The 19,761-nt window shown below is 37.7% G+C and overlaps 1 protein-coding gene across 2 annotated transcripts in view; it reads left to right on the plus strand.

The window, feature by feature from the left end:
• Window positions 1–19,513, plus strand: part of LOC136035680 (cysteine protease ATG4D-like) — a 120,963-nt gene extending 101,450 nt beyond the window's left edge. For both annotated transcript variants that reach the window (XM_065717606.1, XM_065717605.1), the window contains exons 8-9: window positions 3,895–4,091; window positions 19,251–19,513. In XM_065717606.1, coding sequence (XP_065573678.1) covers window positions 3,895–4,091; window positions 19,251–19,409 — 356 coding nt within the window. In that variant the 3' untranslated portion in view covers window positions 19,410–19,513. The remainder of the gene's footprint in view (window positions 1–3,894; window positions 4,092–19,250) is intronic.
• The last annotated feature ends 248 nt before the right edge of the window (window positions 19,514–19,761 follow it).

The following is a 19,761-nucleotide window of genomic DNA, read 5'->3' on the forward strand; positions in this document are numbered from 1 at the left end:
TAGACATTTATTCAAAGTCCTGATTTTCCGAGAAAACTTTTTCTTTTAACTTTTCTTTTCAATCATACTTAACAGCCAGAACACACAGACTGCCTACACTTCATGAAATCTACCGTCTTCTGTTAGGTCTTAGCCCTTATAATACATCGAAGTATTCTCTTCATTTCTGCAAATATTTTACGATTCTCTACTATTCGTTACTTCTATTTTTTACATTCTATCCAACGCTCTATTCCATACTCTGTTCTATTCTTCTGTCCAAATTTTCACTCCTGTGTTCTATACTGTGTTATATACTTTATTATGTGTTATGTTCTTTTCTTTTTTCCTGTGTCGTACTAGCAGCAGAGCCTGTATGGCGACAGGTAAAAAAGGAAGAAAAACTATGAAGTATTCATTTGCAAGGATCAGAAAAGAAATATTTCCCCCCTCCCCCACACACAAAATTTGACAGGCTTTGATACTAGTATGAAATATACGGATTAAAGTTTTTAGAAAAGTAAATAAGTATGATTTTTGAATTTTAAAAATAGCTTATTGAATAACTCTAAACTTCTTCTCTTTAAAAAAATTCCCCGTCAAGGTTTAGTGTTGAGTGTGAATTGAAGTTTGTTCAGTCACCTCCTTCCGTCGTTATCCTCATCCATTGCAATGTTTTCGCTGTAAGATCTAACACTTGGCTTCATATAAAGAAAGGAGATTGTTTCTAATATAAAGAAAGATTAATTTTTTATACTTTAAAGTTAATTTTGACTTCAGTCACATGAGTGAATTATATGACTTGCGATATTCGGGCATCAACATTTTGATACAGTGATTTTTTGACCAGCAAAGCGCCAGTTGAAATATTTCTTATTGGAGAATTGCCTCCTAAATATCCGTATCTGCATGCAAGCTCATATGCCTTCTAATTTTGTCAGAAAATCAGGTTTGCTTGAGAAATTATCATAGGTAGGGAAGATTATGTAGGAAGTGGGGAATAGTACAAATGTATCTACATATCTACATTATCTATCGTTGTCTGTAGTAAAGAGTCACAAGCTTTCAATATGTTATTCTTTTTTTTTCTTTACAACCACTTCACATGGAACGGGTGGTCGTATAAACTTTGGAAGGGACTTATTTGATTGGAAGTTTGAAGTTCTGTTGCTCTTTGTTTTACGGGGTTTTCTCTGGGTCAAACGGTACAATAACAATTGTGTTCAAAAATTCTGCTCTTTAACGTCAGCAAAAAAATGTACTGAGATGGTTTGGAGAGGTTTTCGATTCTTAAAGAAGGGGCAAATATACTTATAATAGATATTGTTGAAGGCCAAATTTTGTTTTTGGTACGCTATTTTCGGTTGTTTAAGATTACTAGTTAACGTTGTGTTTTTTCTTATACTTATATTTTCACTTAAGATTAACGAAAAGCGCCTAAATTGTTTAAGTTGTCACAGGTATTTGGCGACAGTCGATAAAAGTCTAAAGCGGATTTATTCAGTAAAGGATTAGAAAAAACGATTAAACCTATTGCAAGCTTAATCCGTTGTGACTAATCCTTAATCCATTATGTGACTCGTGTAAATTGTGAAAATTAGACGAAATCTTCAGGTTCGGCTTTTGGTTTGCCACTTTCGGTTTTTCAACATTACCTGTTAGCAATTCGTTTTTTCTTATGCTTCTATTTTCGTTTAAAATTAACCAAAAGTGCCTAAATTGTTTTAGTTGTCACAGGCATTTGGCGACAGTAAAACAAGGTCAAAGAGAATTATATGACATACATAAAATGAGTCATGGGTAATGTTCATAAGGAAGAGGCCTACTTATACCTGTGTTTGTAGCTGGATTAGACGTCACCTGCCTCACCTGTAAGGTTCCTACGCGTCCTTGAATACCTTGAAAATGAAAGAGCTATTTTCAAGTCATGGAAAACACCTAGAAAAGGAAGAAAAATACAATTTTCTGAAAACGTTTCAGTTTTCCTGGAAAGTAATCTTCCCTCCCTGTGGATGATCGCAAACGGGTTATACATTTAACGCATTATATCTGTTACTTTTAGCATCTTTGTCATCGTAATGACAACAACTGGGCATGCAATAATAATGTTTGAGAAACTCCTCAGATTCTTTCGGATGCAGCATAGTATGCGAAAAACCTTGCTCAGTATAAAATATTTTCAGGGCATGCAAATGCAAACCTCAGTGAAGAATTCCAAGAATTTTCTTACAGTTGCAGGCTTGACGAATTTATGTTAGATTCATTAGTGGCAGAGCAGAGTATGTAGTGCTGTGGGACATAATAAAATGACTCCTAACTCTGTCTCATGGACAAGCAGCAGTGGATATGCTAGTAGAAAACTTAATGGAAAGGAGGCTGATAACACTTTGTCTAGTCTAAGAAGCAATTTCTAAGCTTGTAGTCTACGAAATCCTGCCAAAAGACTTAATGCAACACTGCAAAGGAGCAGGAATGAGGTATATCCAATATCTTGAGGACGAAAAAAAAGAATAAAAAGCAAACTGAAAATGAGAAGAAAGGAAAGGAGCACCACAAAGAGCTAGAAAATGTCATAGCAAAACAGAGAAGAATGATGAAAAGTAGTGAGAAGAAGCAGAGAGGCAGACGAAATGGCAATGAAAGCAGAAAAATAGGATTTCACTTTATTGTCCAATGATTTTCGTAAAAGTGAAGCCTAGCAAAGGGATGCACTACAAGCTCTATCAGAAACACTAGAAGATTTCTAGGAGTGTCAAGAGCCAGGGATAGCTGAGGTATGTTTTAGAGGAACATTTTAATTTAAATGACATTGCTCTGTCTTATACTGAACTTTTTGTACTGCAAGATAAGATTGAAGCATGATATTTGTATTTTTTGTTTTATCGTGAAATCCATTTTCACCATAAGAATGCAAGCATCAGATGCATAAGTCTACCGTAAGTAAGCAGATAAACTATTTGAAATTTTTCTGGTTGAACATGAAATATTTTGTGAAAAGGAAAAGAGAGAAGGAAGGAGATAAGTAAACATTAATAAATCTGTTTGAATATAAGGTAGAAAATAACACTTATCCAAAGTTTGGATATACGATATATACCATTATTTTACCCTAATATGTCAGATTATTTTACTTCAAATCCATGTCTTATTAGGCTCAACTGATTTTGCATTTAAATACTTTTAGCTTTACGAAAGGTATATCTTTTTTAGCAAAACAACTGTTACAAAGATGTGATAAATCCAAGTAATCTAGAAGGCAGTTCTGTGTGTTAGATTCCTTAAAAGGAATGCTGCATAGTCTTGAAAACAAAAACTTGGTTGTTGCTTCTTCAGTGTAGTGAGAGACACTGAAGTCTATTGGAAGAACATAACAACCCTGTTATTTCAGTGTGTTGGAGAACACAGCAATCCTGTTGTTTCGGTGTATTGAAAAAACAGAAGCTTGAAAGGCCGTCGATCTTCATCTTTTGTATCGCTGGAATGATAAAACTACATTGCTTACGAGAAGATAATCAGCGTGGACAATGCTAACATTTAAGAGTGGGTCAATAAATAGTATTTCGAATATGGATAAATCCTTTTATAAGACATTGAAAAAATAATAAAAAATATGCTGGATATTTCGATCATATGTGGTGATTGTCATCAACAGAAACACAGTATTTCTGCTGGAGACGATCACTGCACTTGTAATAGAAATATCTAATAAAACGATTAGTCCCTATTCGAACTGTTATTTATCTTCATAGAAAGGCAGTATGGTCTTCGATATTATCTAAGACTGGGTCCATTTCTGTCAACTTGCTATGATTGTTAGTCCTTCAAAACTTTCTATTTATATTGTTATTTATTGTTTATTTATTTGTTTTATCATTTGTTTTTGCTGTCCTTCAATTAATTTTGAATTCATTTTAGATGATAGTCTGATATATTTTGATCCTCATTTTTGCCAACCTGCTGTGGATGTTCATACCCCAGATTTTCCACTAGAATCGTTTCATTGTAGGATTCCAAAGAAGATGCCATTTCGTCGTATTGATCCGTCCATGTGCTTGGGATTTCGTTTCAACAGTTTTAACGAATTCCAAGGTTTTAAGGAATTAGTAGAACGGGTACGTGATTTTTCTATAATCAGTAAACATTATAATTTGACAAACTGCCATATCCAAAAAAAGGTAAAAAGGTAGGATGCAGCACTAGACCCTTAAGGTCCGAACCGGCGGTGGTGATCTCCGTCTCAAGGCCCTTCAGCCAGGAAGTGCAATGGAGGATGATACGCAGGACTGATATTCCAAACGCAGGATTGTATATGAAAACGTATATGAAATTCGTTCCCTTAAGCTACTACCTATAAAATCTGTATATTGTGAAATGCTCGATTGCCTTCAGTTTTCAGATACCCGTTTTATAGCGTTACGTGGTTTGTTTACAGAACCGAAGATTAGTGATTTACTTGGAGCTACGGCCACATATCAATACTATATATAAATAAAAAAAAAGTAACAATGTTCATTAAAAATATTTTCCACTACCCTAATACTAATAAACTGCCCTTTCTCCCTGCGTACTCCCGGAAGGAAAGTCATTATTGTTCAGGCTTGCAATGGCGTTAGTATGAACTATTCACGACTTTTCTGAACAAGTTCTGGAACTACAAAGAGCACTGTAGGGCGTCTTTCATAAGGGGGAACTCTTCGAGGGAATTAAGTCTAGTAAACGACATAGTATTGCACTTCACTGTGATTAACGTGTTAACGTTCTGGGTTTTGTTTGTTTTGATGGATCGAATAAACTCTACCTAGCTATGTTACCTTTTATGGGCTGTCTCTCTATTGTAGTATTGTACTTGTGGACATGGGTATATAGCTATTCTGGGGTAATAGGTTGAATCTTTAGAAGGTCACTAGAACTTCAGATTACGAAACCAATGAGCCATCTCCGAAGTTTATACGTTCACCCTTTCTATATATGCCTTATATGCCCCCAGAGCATAACTGGCAACTCTCGCCCTGAGGGCTGTGGGGGGGTTGTCATCCTCAAAGACATAATTTTCGGACCTTTCAATTATGTTGAAAAAAAAATGGATATCCCAAAAATGTTATTTTATGTGTTTTGGGAAATGGTGTGCGCGGGAGGGGGGTTAGCTGCCCTCCCATCACTTTCGAATATTAAAAGGGCCCTGGCATTTTCAATTTCCAATCGAATGAGCCCTTTTCGAAGTTTCTACGACAGCAAATGGCCATCTCAGGTGTGGAGGGACCCACCTCCGATCACTCTGAACCTTAAAAAGAGCACTAGAACTTATGATTACCAATCCAATTTGCCCCCTACAAAGGTTATACGATCACCCTTTCTACATATACCTTATATGCCTCAAGGTCATATAACTTACAACACTTGCCCTGAGGGCTGTGATGGGTTTTCATCCTCAGAGACATAATCTGAGATTGAATAATTACGTTAAACAAAATGGCTATCTGAAATTTTTACTGGATGTGTTTGGGGAAATGGAGGGCCTGGGAGGGGGTTAGTTGCCCTCTCATCACTTTCAACTATTAAAAAGGGACTGGCTCATTCAATTTCCAACCGAATGAGCTGTTTTCGAAGTTTTTGTGACAATAAATGAATGTCTGCCCTCTCAGATATTGAGTCTTTATAATTGAGTCAGATATTTATGTCTTTATAAATGAATAAAGACAGATTTTTAGGTAAGAAGTATCTGAGCGACCTTCTCCATTTCCTAGTATAGGTCTTTCTCTCTGGGTATTTCCACCAGCGCCATCTTTTTTCTCATATAGATTGGCATGACTTGTATTTAAATAATTTCATATAGCACCATCTTTGTTGCCATATCATTAAGGTGCACCTGATTTTAACGGGAACAGGCAGAAGAGGGGAAGGAACCCTCCACAAACGCCGTACTGCACCTGCCAGTATTCAGTTACCCGCAAGTTGAGGGAAATATGTGAGGAGGTCCTTACACTTCCTTGTTCTTTTGTGATTTTGGATTTACTTGCGTGATTTGTCGGTGATGGCAATTTATCGGTATATATATTCGCCAGGACTCAACTTCGTTGAAACATGCTTAAGGCATCAGGATATTACGAAAGATTCAGTAATCAGCACTGGTGTCAAGTTCATTACTCGTGAGCAAATTCGTGAAGCCGTGATGAGCTGAATAATATTGTGAATACATATAATGAAAATTTTTAGAAAGAAAGAAGGTCTTAAATAATGTGATGTTCAGCAATATGTATGATATGAAAACTCTACTCAAGAATAGTGAATTTAAAATCAAGTTTAGGATATGGAAAATCTCTGAAATCCACCGTATCCAGCAGGATAGGATCCCACCCATGACAGTCCACATAATTGAGTGTGTCATAAAGCTAGAAATAATGATTGACCAGTGCAAAGCTGCTCTACCGCAGACTTCTGAATGGCCCCCCACTCCTGGTACCTGTAAAACCACTCAATCCCGTGTTCATTAGTGGTCTAGAACCGGAAAAGACTTAGTCTTGTTCTAATCGAAAACAGTTTATCGGGGAGTCTGGCCTAGTGGCGTATATCAAAATGGACTCTGGTTAAGCCCTAAGAGAGTCGTTATCTAAGATGCCTGACATTAAAGTGAAATACCAGAGAGAAAACTTCATGGCTGTTGCAAAATCCGTCCGACCAGGTACTACCCAAGAAGAGATAATAGCAGGTAACCCCCCTTTCACAGAAGCTAAAAGATATGACACTTCACAGACAGTTCGACTTGTTTTTGTAGATGCTTCGTCACGTGATAGGCATATGCAGCAAGGTATCTATGTTGAATACATTCATTTCAAAGTAACGACGTTCAGAGAAATCCCGAAAAGGTGCTGCAGGTGCCAGTCTTCCGAACATCTGGCTCTTCAGCAATCAACCCTACTGCCCCGTTGTGCAGGGCCCCATGAATCGACAAAGGAAACACATTGTCAATCGAACAGTGTCAAGTGTATCCTCTGTCTCAACGGGAAGAACAATCACCCAAGCTTTAGCCTGATCCGCCCAGCCGTTACAAAAGCCATGAACAAAGCGTGTCAATCCCAGAAATGAACAATCCATAGGTCTTTTGCCGAAACATATACGGACACAACGCTGAGAAAATAGGCTACCTTAATGGAATTTAATACGATTATAATGAAATTCGTGTGCAAGAGCACCTACTTACCGAGGACAATTTTGCTTTGTCCTCTCCTTTCCACGCAAATCGGTTTTCATACATGAAGCAAAACAACAACTTACGGGTGGAAGACCTAGCGGTGGCACTGCTATTATAGTCGATGGTCAGATCCCCTGTAAGCTGTACGACTCATGCGACTTCTACACTTCTGTGGAATTTGTTGAACCAAGCAACTTTTTCCTCATCAATTCATATCTTCCAACAAACCTGAATAGCGATCGTTCTCAGAAACGCTATGCCGAAGCGCGTAGCCGTTTAAGCAGACTCTTGTGTAGAATCGGCAACAGACGCTTTTTGATTTGTGGAGACTTACAGTGCAACCCCTGCTTATCTGGTAAACTAAAAGACATCCTTCTATCAGCACTCCCTGATGGGATATCCTTTCGCGACAAAGATCACCAGTTTACATATATACACAATAGTGGCTCTACGAGTAATATTGAACATGTGATAACAAACTTTCAATTCATGAAAAATATAAGCGTTGACTCCGACCATACCTGTAGCTACCATTTGCGTTCTATCTTTTAGTGTCACTTTTCAATCTACTGCCAACCACGCAATCAAAGAACACTTTATCAAAATTGAGTGGGAAAAAATTGACACGGTACTGTACCAACATACTTTTTACGAAATTTTGAGAAAAGTTAAAGTGCCCTACCAGCTACTAGTGGACACAGTGTCCAAGATTCAGTCGCTTTAAACATATATTGTGAAGAAATTTGCCACGCCATAAAAACCGCAGAAAAGCTAACCGTACCCTGTCGTAACGTCCGTTTTGGTTCTCAAAACCAGGTTGGGACAAGTGTCCCCTGGTCAAACAAGCAAAAAACCGTGCCAAGTTGTAGTACAATATCTGAAATGAATCCGATAAGCCTGGATCTAGAGTGATCTCTCAACTATTTCGGAGCATAAAGAAGGACCACCTAAATCTAACAGAAAAACTGAAAAGCGAAAAAGCTGATAAGATTTCAGAGCGAGCCTTAAAAACCCAAAAGTGATATGGAAGTTCTTCAAGAGATCCCAGACCAGTGTAAACACGTGTTCACCTGACATTCCGGAAGAGAAGTGGTTAAAGACTATTAAAGTACAAAATCAAGACTATTAAAAGTACAAAATACCTTTGTGATATTCTAATCAGCTGCAGCAAAAAAGAGTTTATAAATCAAGACGCGGAAAGGCACCTGGTCTCGATGGTATTTGTCCGAACAACCTAAGGCATGGCATAGTATGACATCCAGATGTGTGTCGATTGCGGTATGGTCCCCTGCTCATTTTGTGCTTATGTTCTGTTTAATATCCCCCAAAAAAGGGCAAAATCAAAATTAGTCTACAGGATATAGACCAATTACCGTTTCAAGTGTTCTCAGTAAAGTCTTCGAGCTACTTCTCCTTCCAGAAATTTCGGGGAAGTGTAGACTAGATCTACCGATAGATTAATTCTACCGAAACCTGAGTTGCGCGTTTATACATAAGTTTTTTAAGAAAGCTATTGACAAGCCCCACAGAATGGGATCCTCCTTCTTTATGTGCAGCATAGACATCTCAAATGCATTCGATTCAAATGTACAGTCTCAAGTGTTCCTGAAATTACTCGAGTGTGGTGTGAATACTCATGTCGTAGTACTTTTATCTTTCTGGTATTCAAGTAGTTTTGTGAAAGTTAAACTGACAGGGGGTCACCTGAGCAGACCGATTAGACTTGTTCGAGGTCTTCGTCAAGGATCTGTATTCAACCCATTCTGTTTAATACCTTGACATTTGGAATAACAAAATGCTTTCGTATGCAGACGACCTGCTGATGTTAAGCTGCAACCTTACTTCTTTACAAGAAAACATTGACCACCTAATAACTAGCTACAAAAGTATCGGTCTAAGGGTCAAAGCACTAAAGACGGAGTCTGTGAAATTTTGTCCTTCGGCAAGCAAGCAGCTAAACAGTAGACCTACATATGTGACAGTTGAACAGATGAAAATTTTCCATGAACAGATGAAAGTACCTGGAAATAACTTAAAGTCATTATGTCAGAAGTTTTCGTTTACTAATAATCGAGAAAATTACCTAGAGTATTTGTTTAAGTTACGGGAAGCTTGTCTCTCTGAAATTTAGCATAAACAGGAAGATTCTTGCAAAGCTTTGTGCAGCGGCTAATCTCCCTCACCTGGTTTAGAGTAAAACTCCGATCTGTATACCACAAATAAAAGTTTTTGCTTCGATACCCACTCTGCGAGAGAAACACATTCGTTCTAAGATCTCAAAATCTTGTGGACACAATTGTCGTTGTGCCGTCTACTGAAATAAGTGAAGAAAAAAGGCGTTCGAAACATTGTTCGACTTTTTGCCTGATCTATGAGTGCGAATGAAGAAATTATTACTTAATTAATTACTTAATACTTAATACACTTAATACTTAATTATTACTTAAAGACAAGTACATCAAAATGGTTCATATAAATGGGGATAGAACACAATCCTGCTTAACCCCTAATTTAATACAAAAACAGGTACTAATCTCATTTCCTACCATGACCTCAGCAGTGTTATTCTCGTACACAGCATTAATAGCTTTTATGTATTTGTCTGCTTAAGACCTTTGCTTAAGTTCTTCTGTCTGCTGATTCGAACGCTTACTCATTATCTATGAAACTGAGGGTTAAAAGTGTTTGATCCTTTATCCTTCCTAAGACTTGGCTGTTCTTCTCGTAAGACTTTGTCTACAGTATTTCTAAGTCTAAAAAGTATCATCATACTTTTACTACCTACAGAAACCCTCTATAATGATATACCCTCTATAACTATAATGCCTCTATAATTATAACAGTCACTCTTATCACCTTTCTTATCCAGGGATTTGATTAAGGTTTTTCTAAAATTTGCTAGGTGCTTCCCCCTTTTCAAAGATCATATTCCTTTTTTTCCTGTAACTTATTTCTAACCTCATAGCTACCATATTTGAGAAACTCATTTACCATATTATCAGCATGTGTGGCCTTAGTATTTTTTTTTAAATCCTTTTTGTAGTGTCACAGATTGTTCCTCAGAAAATCAATTTTTTTTCACGTCGTAGTTATTCAACTTTTTCATTTCCCTCTGTATCTTTTCCTTTAACTCTAGTTTCCCATATTTTCAAAATATTCCGAATTTTGTTTAATTTTAAATACTCCGCCAGACTAGGACCGGTCACTACCAAACCAAAGGCATAGCCAAGACTTCACGCGTTGTTTAGCTTTTTTCACTCCAAGGATTACGTTCTACAACGACTTTCTGGTGGCGATTCTAACAGGCTCAACAGGAACTGAGGCTGAAGGAACAGACTTCAAATAATGCACGAGTCGGTATTAGTAACAATTTACATCAATCTTTGCTGTCGTTAACCTCACTGAGGTTTGTAAAAGGTGAAAAGGCACTTTCAGGCTTGACAACAGCGAGGAAAAAACATAGAAATAAACTTCGGACTTCACTTGCTTCCAATTTGGCTTATTATGGATTAGAAGAACGGTCATAAGCAAGCAGAGAAGCCGACTCCATTTTATGGGCAGCGCAATAGTACTGCCTAAGTAAAGAGCGATGTGGGCATAATCTTTTTTTAGACCAGGGCACTTCGTATCGAAGGAGATGTCGCAGAAACTTCAAAAAGGGTACATTCGATCGGGAATTGAAATGGTTAGTACCGTTTTAAATAGTTGAAATTGATTGGAGGGCAGCTAACCCCCTTCCCGCGCCCACCATTTCCCCAAACACATTCAATCAAAATTTTGAGATAGCCATTTTGTTCAACATAGTTGAAATTATGTCTTTGAGGATGGCAACCCTCCTCACCCCAGCGGCCCTCAGGACAAGGGTTGTAAGTTATGCCCTGGGGGCATATTGGATTGGTAATCAAGGTTTTTAGTGCCTTCTTTAAGATTCAGAGTGATCAGAGGTGGATACCCCCCACACCTCGTATTTTTCCTGAAATGTATCTGATACAAATTTTGAGATGACCATTGGTTGTCGTTTTAAAAAGGCTCATTCAATTGGTAATTGAAAGAGCTAGTGCCCATTTCAATAGTCGAAAGTTATTGGAGGAAAACTAACCCCCTCTGGAAATTATGTATTTAAGGATGACAACCTTCCTACAGCACTCAGTGCAAGGGTTGTAAGCTATGCCCTGAGGGCAAATAAGGTTTATATAGAAATGGTGATCGTATAAACTTCACAGGGGCCCTGTTCGATTTATAATCAGAAGTTGGATGCCTCCCCCCTCCCCATTACATATTTTCCCGAAATGCATCTGATAGAAATTTGAGATTTCCTTTTGTTGTCTTTGAAACTTTGAAAAGAGCTCGTTTGATTGGAAATTGACAGGGCCACTGCCATTTTTAATAGTCAAAAGTGATTGGGGGACAACTAACTCCCCTCTTACGTCCACAATTTCCCCAAACTCATCCAATCTTAATTTTTAGATAGCCATTTTGTCAAACATAATTAAAAGGTCCGAAAATTTAGTCTTTGAGGATGGCAACACCTCCTCCTCCCGAACCCTCAGGGGAAGGGTTGCAAGTTATGCCATGGGGGCATATAAGGCATACATAGAAAGGGGGATCGTATAAAATTTGGAAGGGGCTCATTAGATCACTAATCCGATCACTAAGTTCTAGTGCCCTTTATAAAAATGATAATAATAATTATAATTTTATTTTTGCCTGGCTCATACAAAAAAAAAAGAGAAAAGCGAAGTAAAGCAAAAGAAGAGAAGGAAAAAAAGAACACTCATCATCAAAGAACAAAATCAAGTAATAATTTCTTCATTCGCACTCATAGATCAGGCAAAAAGTCGAACAATGTTTCGAACGCCTTTTTTCTTCACTTATTTCAGTAGACGGCACAACGACAGTTGTGTCCACAAGATTTTGAGATCTTAGAACGAATGTGTTTCTCTCGCAGAGTGGGTATCGAAGCAAAAACTTTTATTTGTGGTATACAGATCGGAGTTTTACTCTAAACCAGGTGAGGGAGATTAGCCGCTGCACAAAGCTTTGCAAGAATCTTCCTGTTTATGCTAAATTTCAGAGAGACAAGCTTCCCGTAACTTAAACGAATACTCTTGGTAATTTTTTCGATTATTAGTAAACGAGTACTTCTGACATAATGACTAAGTTATTTCCAGGTATTTTCACCTGTTCATGGAAAATTTTCATCTGTTCAACTGTCACATCTGGTCTACTGTTTAGCTGCTTGCTTGCCGAAGGACAAAATTTCACAGACTCCGTCTTTAGTGCGTTGACCCTTAGACCGATACTTTTGAAGCTAGTTATTAGGTGGTCAATGTTTTCTTGTAAAGAAGTAAGGTTGCAGCTTAACATCAGCAGGACGTCTGCATACGAAAGCATTTTGTTATTCCAAATGTCAAGGTATTAAACAGAATGGGTTTAATACAGATCCTTGACGAAGACCTCGAACAAGTCTAATCGGTCTGCTCAGGTGACCCCCTGTCAGTTTAACTTTCACAAAACTACTTGAGTACCAGAAAGATAAAGTACTATGACATGAGTATTCACACCAAACTCGAGTAATTTCAGGAATACCTGAGACTGCACACCTGAATCGAATGCATTTGAGATGTCTACGCTGCACATAAAGAAGGAGGATCCCATTCTGTGGGGCTTGTCAATAGCTTTCTTTAAAAACTTATGTACAAACGAGCAACTCGGGTTTCGGTGGAATCCAGATCTAATATACACTTCCCCGAGATTTCTGGAAGGAGAAGTAGCTCGAAGACTTTACTGAAAACAGTTGAAACGGTAATTGGTCTATATCCTGTACATTAATTTTGATTTTGCCCTTTTCTGGGGGATATTAAACAGAACACAAGCACAAAATGAGCAGGGAACCATACCGCAATCGACACACATCTGGATGTCATACTATGCCTTGCCTTAGTTTGTCCGGACAAATACCATCGAGACCAGGTGCCTTTCCGCGTCTTGATTTATAAACTCTTTTTTTGCTGCAGCTGATTAGAATATCACAAAGGTATTTTGTACTTTTAATAGTCTTGATTTTGTACTTTAATAGTCTTTAAACACTTCTCTTCCGGAATGTCAGGTGAACACGTGTTTACACTGGTCTGGGATCTCTTGAAGAACTTACATATCACTTTTGGGTTTTTAAGGCTCGCTCTGAAATCTTATCAGCTTTTTCGCTTTTCAGTTTTTCTGTTAGATTTAGGTGGTCCTTCTTCGTGCTCCGAAATAGTTGAGAGATCACTCTAGATCCGGGCTTATCGGATTCATTTCAGATATTGTACTACAACTTAGCACGGTTTTTTGCTTGTTTGACCACGGGACACTTGTCCCAACCTGGTTTTGAGAACCAAAACGGACGTTACGACAGGGTACGGCTAGCTTTTCTGCGGTTTTTATGGCGTGGCAAATTTCTTCACATTACATGTTTAAAGCGACTGAATCTTGGACACTGTGTCCACTAGTAGCTTGTAGGACACTTTAACTTTTCTCAAAATTTCGTCAAAAGTATGTTGATACAGTGCCGTGTCAATTTTTTCCCACTCAGTTTTGATAAAGTGTTCTTTGATTGCGTGGTTGGCAGTAGATTGAAAAGTGACACTAAAAGATAGAACGTAAATGGTAGCTACAGGTATGGTCGGAGTCAACGCTTATATTTTTCATGAATTGAAAGTTTGTTATCACATGTTCAATATTACTCGTAGAGCCACTATTGTGTATATATGTAAACTGGTGATTTTTGTTGCGAAAGGATATCCCATCAGGGAGTGCTGATAGAAGGATGTCTTTTAGTTTACCAGGTAAGCAGGGGTTGCACTGCAAGTCTCCACAAATCAAAAAGCGTCTGTTGCCGATTCTACACAAGAGTCTGCTTAAACGGCTACGCGCTTCGGCATAGCGTTTCTGAGAACGATCGTTATTCAGGTTTGTTGGAAGATATGCATTGATGAGGAAAAAGTTGCTTGGTTCAAGAAGTTCCACAGAAGTGTAGAAGTCGCATGAGTCTTACAGCTTACAGGGTATCTGACCATCGACTATAATAGCAGTGCCGCCACTAGGTCTTCCACCCGTAAGTTGTTGTTTTGCTTCATGTATGAAAACCGATTTGCGTGGAAAGGACTGGACAAAGCAAAATTGTCCTCGGTAAGTAGGTGCTCTTGCACACGAATTTCATTAGAATCGTATTAAATTCCATTAAGGCAGCCTATTTTCACAGCTTTGTGTCCGTATATGTTTCGGCAAAAGACCTGTGGATTGTTCATTTCTGGAGTTGACACGTTTTGTTCATGGCTTTTGTAACGGCTGGGCAGATCAGGCTATAGCTTGGGTGATTGTTCTTCCCGTTGAGACAGTGGATACACTTGACACTGTTCGATTGACAATGTGTTTCCTTTGTCGATTCATGGGGCCCTGCACAACGGGGCAGTAGGGTTGATTGCTGCAGTCTCGAGCCAGATGTTCGAAAGACTGGCAGCTGCAGCACCTTTTCGGGATTTCTCTGAACGTCGTTACTTTGAAATGAATGTAATCAACATAGATACCTTGCTGCATAGGCCTATCACGTGACGAAGCATCTGCAAAAACAAGTCGAACTGTCTGTGAAGTGTCATGTCTTTTAGCTTCTGTGAAAGGGGGGTTACCTGCTATTATCTCTTCTGGGGTAGTACCTTGTGGGACGGATTTTGCAACAGCTATGAAGTTTTCTCTCTGGCATTTCATTTTAATGTCAGGCATCTTAGATAACGACTCTCTTAGGGCTTAACCAGAGTCCATTTTGATATATGTCACTAGGCCAGACTCCCCGATAAACTGTTTTTGATTAGAACAAGACTCAGTCTTTTCCGGTTCTAGACCACTAATGAACACGGGATTGAGTAGTTTTACAGGTACCAGGAATGGGGGCCATTCGGAAGTCTGCGGTAGAGCAGCTTTGCGCTGGTCAATCATTATTCCTTATGACACACTCATTTATGTGGACTGTCATGGGTGGGATCCTATCCTGCTGGATACGGTGGATTTCAGAGATTTTCCATATCCTAAACTTGATTTTAAATTCACTATTCTTGAGTAGAGTTTTCATATGTTGAACATCACATTACGGCCAATTTAAGACCTTCTTTCTAAAAATTTTCATTATATGTATTCACAATATTATTGTGATGTGATGTACAGTTCATCACGGCTTCGCAAATTTGGTCACGAGTTATGAACTTGACACCAGAGCTGATTATTGAATCTTTCGTAATATCCTGATGCCTTAAGTATGTTTCAACGAAGTTTAATCCTGGCGAATATATATACCGATAAATTGCCATCACCGACAAATCACGCAAGTAAATTCAAAATCACAAAAGAACAAGGGAAGTGTAAGGACCTCCTCACATATTTCTCTCAACTTGCGGGTAACTGAATACTGGCAGGTGCAGTACGGTGTTTGTGGAGGGTTCCTTCCCCTCTTCTGCCTGTTCCCAGTAAAATCAGGTGCACCTTAATGATATGGCAACAAAGATGGTGCTATATGAAATTATTTAAATACAAGTCGTGCCAATCTATATGAGAAAAAAGATGGCGCTGGTGGAAATACCCAGAGAGAAAGACCTATACTAGGAAATGGAGAAGGTCGCCCAGATACTTTTTACCTAAAAATCTGTCTTTATTCATTTATAAAGACATAAATATCTGACTCAATTATAAAGACTCAATATCTGAGAGGGCAGACATTCATTTATTGTCACAAAAATTTCGAAAACAGCTCATTCGGTTGGAAATTGAATGAGCCAGTCCCTTTTTAATAGTTGAAAGTGATGAGAGGACAACTAACCATCTCCCAGGCCCTCCATTTCCCCGAACACATCCAATAAAAAATTCAGATAGCCATTTTGTTTAACGTAATCGAAGGTCTGGAAATTATGTCTCTGAGGACGAAAACCCATCACAGCCCTCAGGGCAAGTGTTGTAAGTTATATGACCTTGAGGCATATAAGGTATATGTAGAAAGGGTGATCGTATAACCTTTGTAGGGGGCATATTGGATTGGTAATCATAAGTTCTAGTGCTCTTTTTAAGGTTCAGAGTGATCGGAGGGGGGTCCCCCCCACTGCTGAGATGGCTATTTGCTGTCGTAGAAACTTCGAAAAGGGCTCATTCGATTGGAAATTGAAAAGGCCAGGACCCTTTTAATAATCGAAGTGATGGGAGGGCAGCTAACCCCCCTCCCGCGCACACTATTTCCCAAAACACATAAAATAAAATTTTTGGGATAGCCATTTTTTTTTCAACGTAATTGAAAGGTCCGAAAATTATGTGTTTGAGGATGACAACCCCCCACAGCCTTCAGGGCAAGAGTTGCCAATCATGCTCTGGGGGCATATAAGGCATATATAGAAAGGGTGAACGTATAAACTTCGGAGATGGCTCATTGGTTTCGTTATCTGAAGTTCTAGTGACCTTCTAAAGATTCAGAGTGATCGAAGGGTGGATATCACCCGCCACACCTCGTATTTTCCTGAAGTGCATCTGATAGAAATTTTAAGATGGTCATTTGTTGTCGTAGAAACTTGGAAAACATATAATTCAGTTGGAAGTTGAAAGGGCCAGTGTCCTTTTTAATAGTCTAAAGGGATTGGAGGGCAACTAACCCCTACCCTCGCCCACCATTACCCCAAACACATCCAATCAAAATTTTGAGATAGCCATTTCGTTCAACGTAATTGAAAGGACCGGAAATTGTGTCTTTTAGGATGACACCCCCCACAGCCCTCAGGGCAAGTCCAGTTATGCCCTGGGGTCATATAAGGTATATATAGAAAGAGTTATTGGATAAACTTTGGAGGGGGATCGTTGCATTGGTACTCAGAAGTTATTTTGCCTTTTTTAAGGTTCATAATGATCGAAGAATAGAAATTTTAAGATGGTCTTTTGCTTTTGTAGAAACTTCGAAAAAGACTCATTCGATTGGAATTTGAAAGGGCTAGTGCCCTTTTTATTCGCCAAAAGTGTGCTGAGGGCAACAAGCCCCCCCCCCACCCAATGTCCATCGATTCCCAAAACACAACTAATCAAAATTTTGGGATAGCCGTTTTGTTTAGTGTAGTTGAAAGGTCTGGAAATTATGTTTTTGACAACCCCCATACCTTTTTAAGACAGGAACATAATCTACACTTTACTGTAAAAAAAATGGCTATGGGTTATCAGTTTAGCATACATATACTGATATATATATATATATATATATATATATATATATATATATATATATATATATATATATATATATATATATATATATATATATATATATTCATTAAAATAAAAGATTTTTGAATTTATTGAAGTTAAAAAATTAAACATTTTAAACGTATTTTTGTATTTAAATCATGCTGTAAATAACCGAGTCAAACTCACAACGAGCAAAAATTAACATGAGTAGGGCTGACGAGCCCCATGTCCTCTCAAGACCAGAACACAATTTGCATTTTGCTGAAAACAAATACATTTCAAATCTTTTCACTTTGTTTTTACTTGTTCTAAATATTTTTACTAGATATGCGAAAGGGGAGTCTTCGCCCTTGCACTCCACTTACAACTCGAATGTCTGGTGCCCTTTGTAAGAGCAACAAGAGATTGGAGGGTAAGCATCCCTTCTCTCAAGCCCATTAGTTTCCAACGTATCCAGTCAAAATTTTGAGATAGACATTTTGTTCAACATAGTAAAGCGGTCCAGTAACTATGTCTTTGGGGATATAAGGCATGCCAACGCCCCACAATTATGCAATTGGCCCATTTATGCTTTAAAACTACGTGTTGCCTTAAAAAAAAAATTAAAGGCATTTAGTTTATGGTTGCCAATAAGACACCACAGCAACATATGGAGAACGACTGGGGGTATTAAGTTGAAACTTTTGGGGATACTACTGTTACTACTTTTGCTCTTACGATTTAAACAAATAAAAATAGTGTAAGTGTATCCAGGTTGTCAAAGAGGATATATAGAAAATTTTGGGAATGATAATAACATGTTCTCTTTCAGGTCAACTTCAGAAGCTATAAAATTAAATTAAAAAATACACTTTGTGTCAGGATTAAAAATTGTTGAAAAAGTTTCTTCAACATACAAATAGCAACCCATACTATGGATTTTTATAGAAGAAAACTGAAAAGATGTAGAAAATTTTTTTCTATGAAAAAGACTATGTCAATAAAAAACGAACAGAAATTAGTTTAAAAAACCTTTTCTACGAGACAAGTTTTTCAAAAAAAAGAAAAGAGCTCCATTAAGCCAAGAATGAGAAAAAATAAAGTCAAATAATCTTCCAAGCAGAACAGTACCACAAATCACTATCAACAAATAAATAAAACGAAAATAAATCACAATAAATAGTCGATTCGAACTCAAAACGAGCAAAAATTAACATGAGTAGGACTGATAACCTCTGTGCCTTCTCAAGACCAGAACAGAATTTGAGCTTTACTGAAAACAAAATTATCAAAACCTACGAAGAAACGTCAGTACATGTCAATTTAACTGACAATCCATGGTCATTTGTTTTTTATTCAGGGCACCATGGTCAAGAAATGTGAGGCGAAAGGATCGGGAATTTCTTCTTCAACGATAACAATTTGAGTGGGGGTGTCGACCCTCAACCATCTTTGGTTTCCCTCAAAAATAAGTAAACCGCCTCATTGAATACCATTGTAAACTTCATTTCTATTAAATGTTGTTGAATTCCAACCTTATTTGAGTTCCATTATTGCACAATCATAGATGTAAAAATAGAGCTTTTCGTAAGCAAAAATTTTAGAAGATGACTTTCATTGGATGGTTACAAGAAATCCCACACAGACGATTAGTAAGGAATAATCAGGAACTGAAACGATGTGAAACTTCAAATGACCTGCTACCTCGTGTACTAGTACTCGTGTTATTAGACTTGCTATTGTTGGTGAAAATTTTGAGGGTGTACATAAGTTACTATTTTTTTCTAATCTGCAACTGTTGTAAAACTAAAAAAAAAATGTTTGTTCTGTAGTTTCCATTGCTAGTTTTCTTTTTCAGGTCGTAAATATAACTGACAGTCAAGGACGCATTTCTCCGATGTTTTATTTTACTGAAGATCCATCGTCTTCCCAAGAAGTACAAAATATGAGAAGTTTATCTTTAGATTTGAGTGATTCAGATATATCTGGTTTTGAGTTACTCCCATTTTCTTCGTGATTTTGTTTATCTTTTAGCTAGTATCTTATTTTCGCAGTGGTAGTTAGATAGATTGAAAGTAATATTTTCAAAATTTTTAGTAGAATAAATGAATTATGCGTCAATTTATCTCTTTTATTATTTTAAAATGTTTTTTTTTCTAATCCTGATGAGACGACTATCCTGATTATTACTTCTTTTATATAAGTCGCACAATATTTACTGTTTCTCATAGTGCTTTACTTTTTCCATATGATTGACATAAACTTTGAATTTCGCATCTCTAGTAGAACTAAATTCATTGCTGAGTTCTAGCCCATACACACTAGAAAGTGAATTGTTTTAAACAGAATCTCCACACTAGGGATTTCTA

The sequence above is a fragment of the Artemia franciscana genome, chromosome 14 (genome assembly GCF_032884065.1).
Source record: "Artemia franciscana chromosome 14, ASM3288406v1, whole genome shotgun sequence".
NCBI classification, from domain to species: Eukaryota; Metazoa; Arthropoda; class Branchiopoda; order Anostraca; family Artemiidae; genus Artemia; species Artemia franciscana.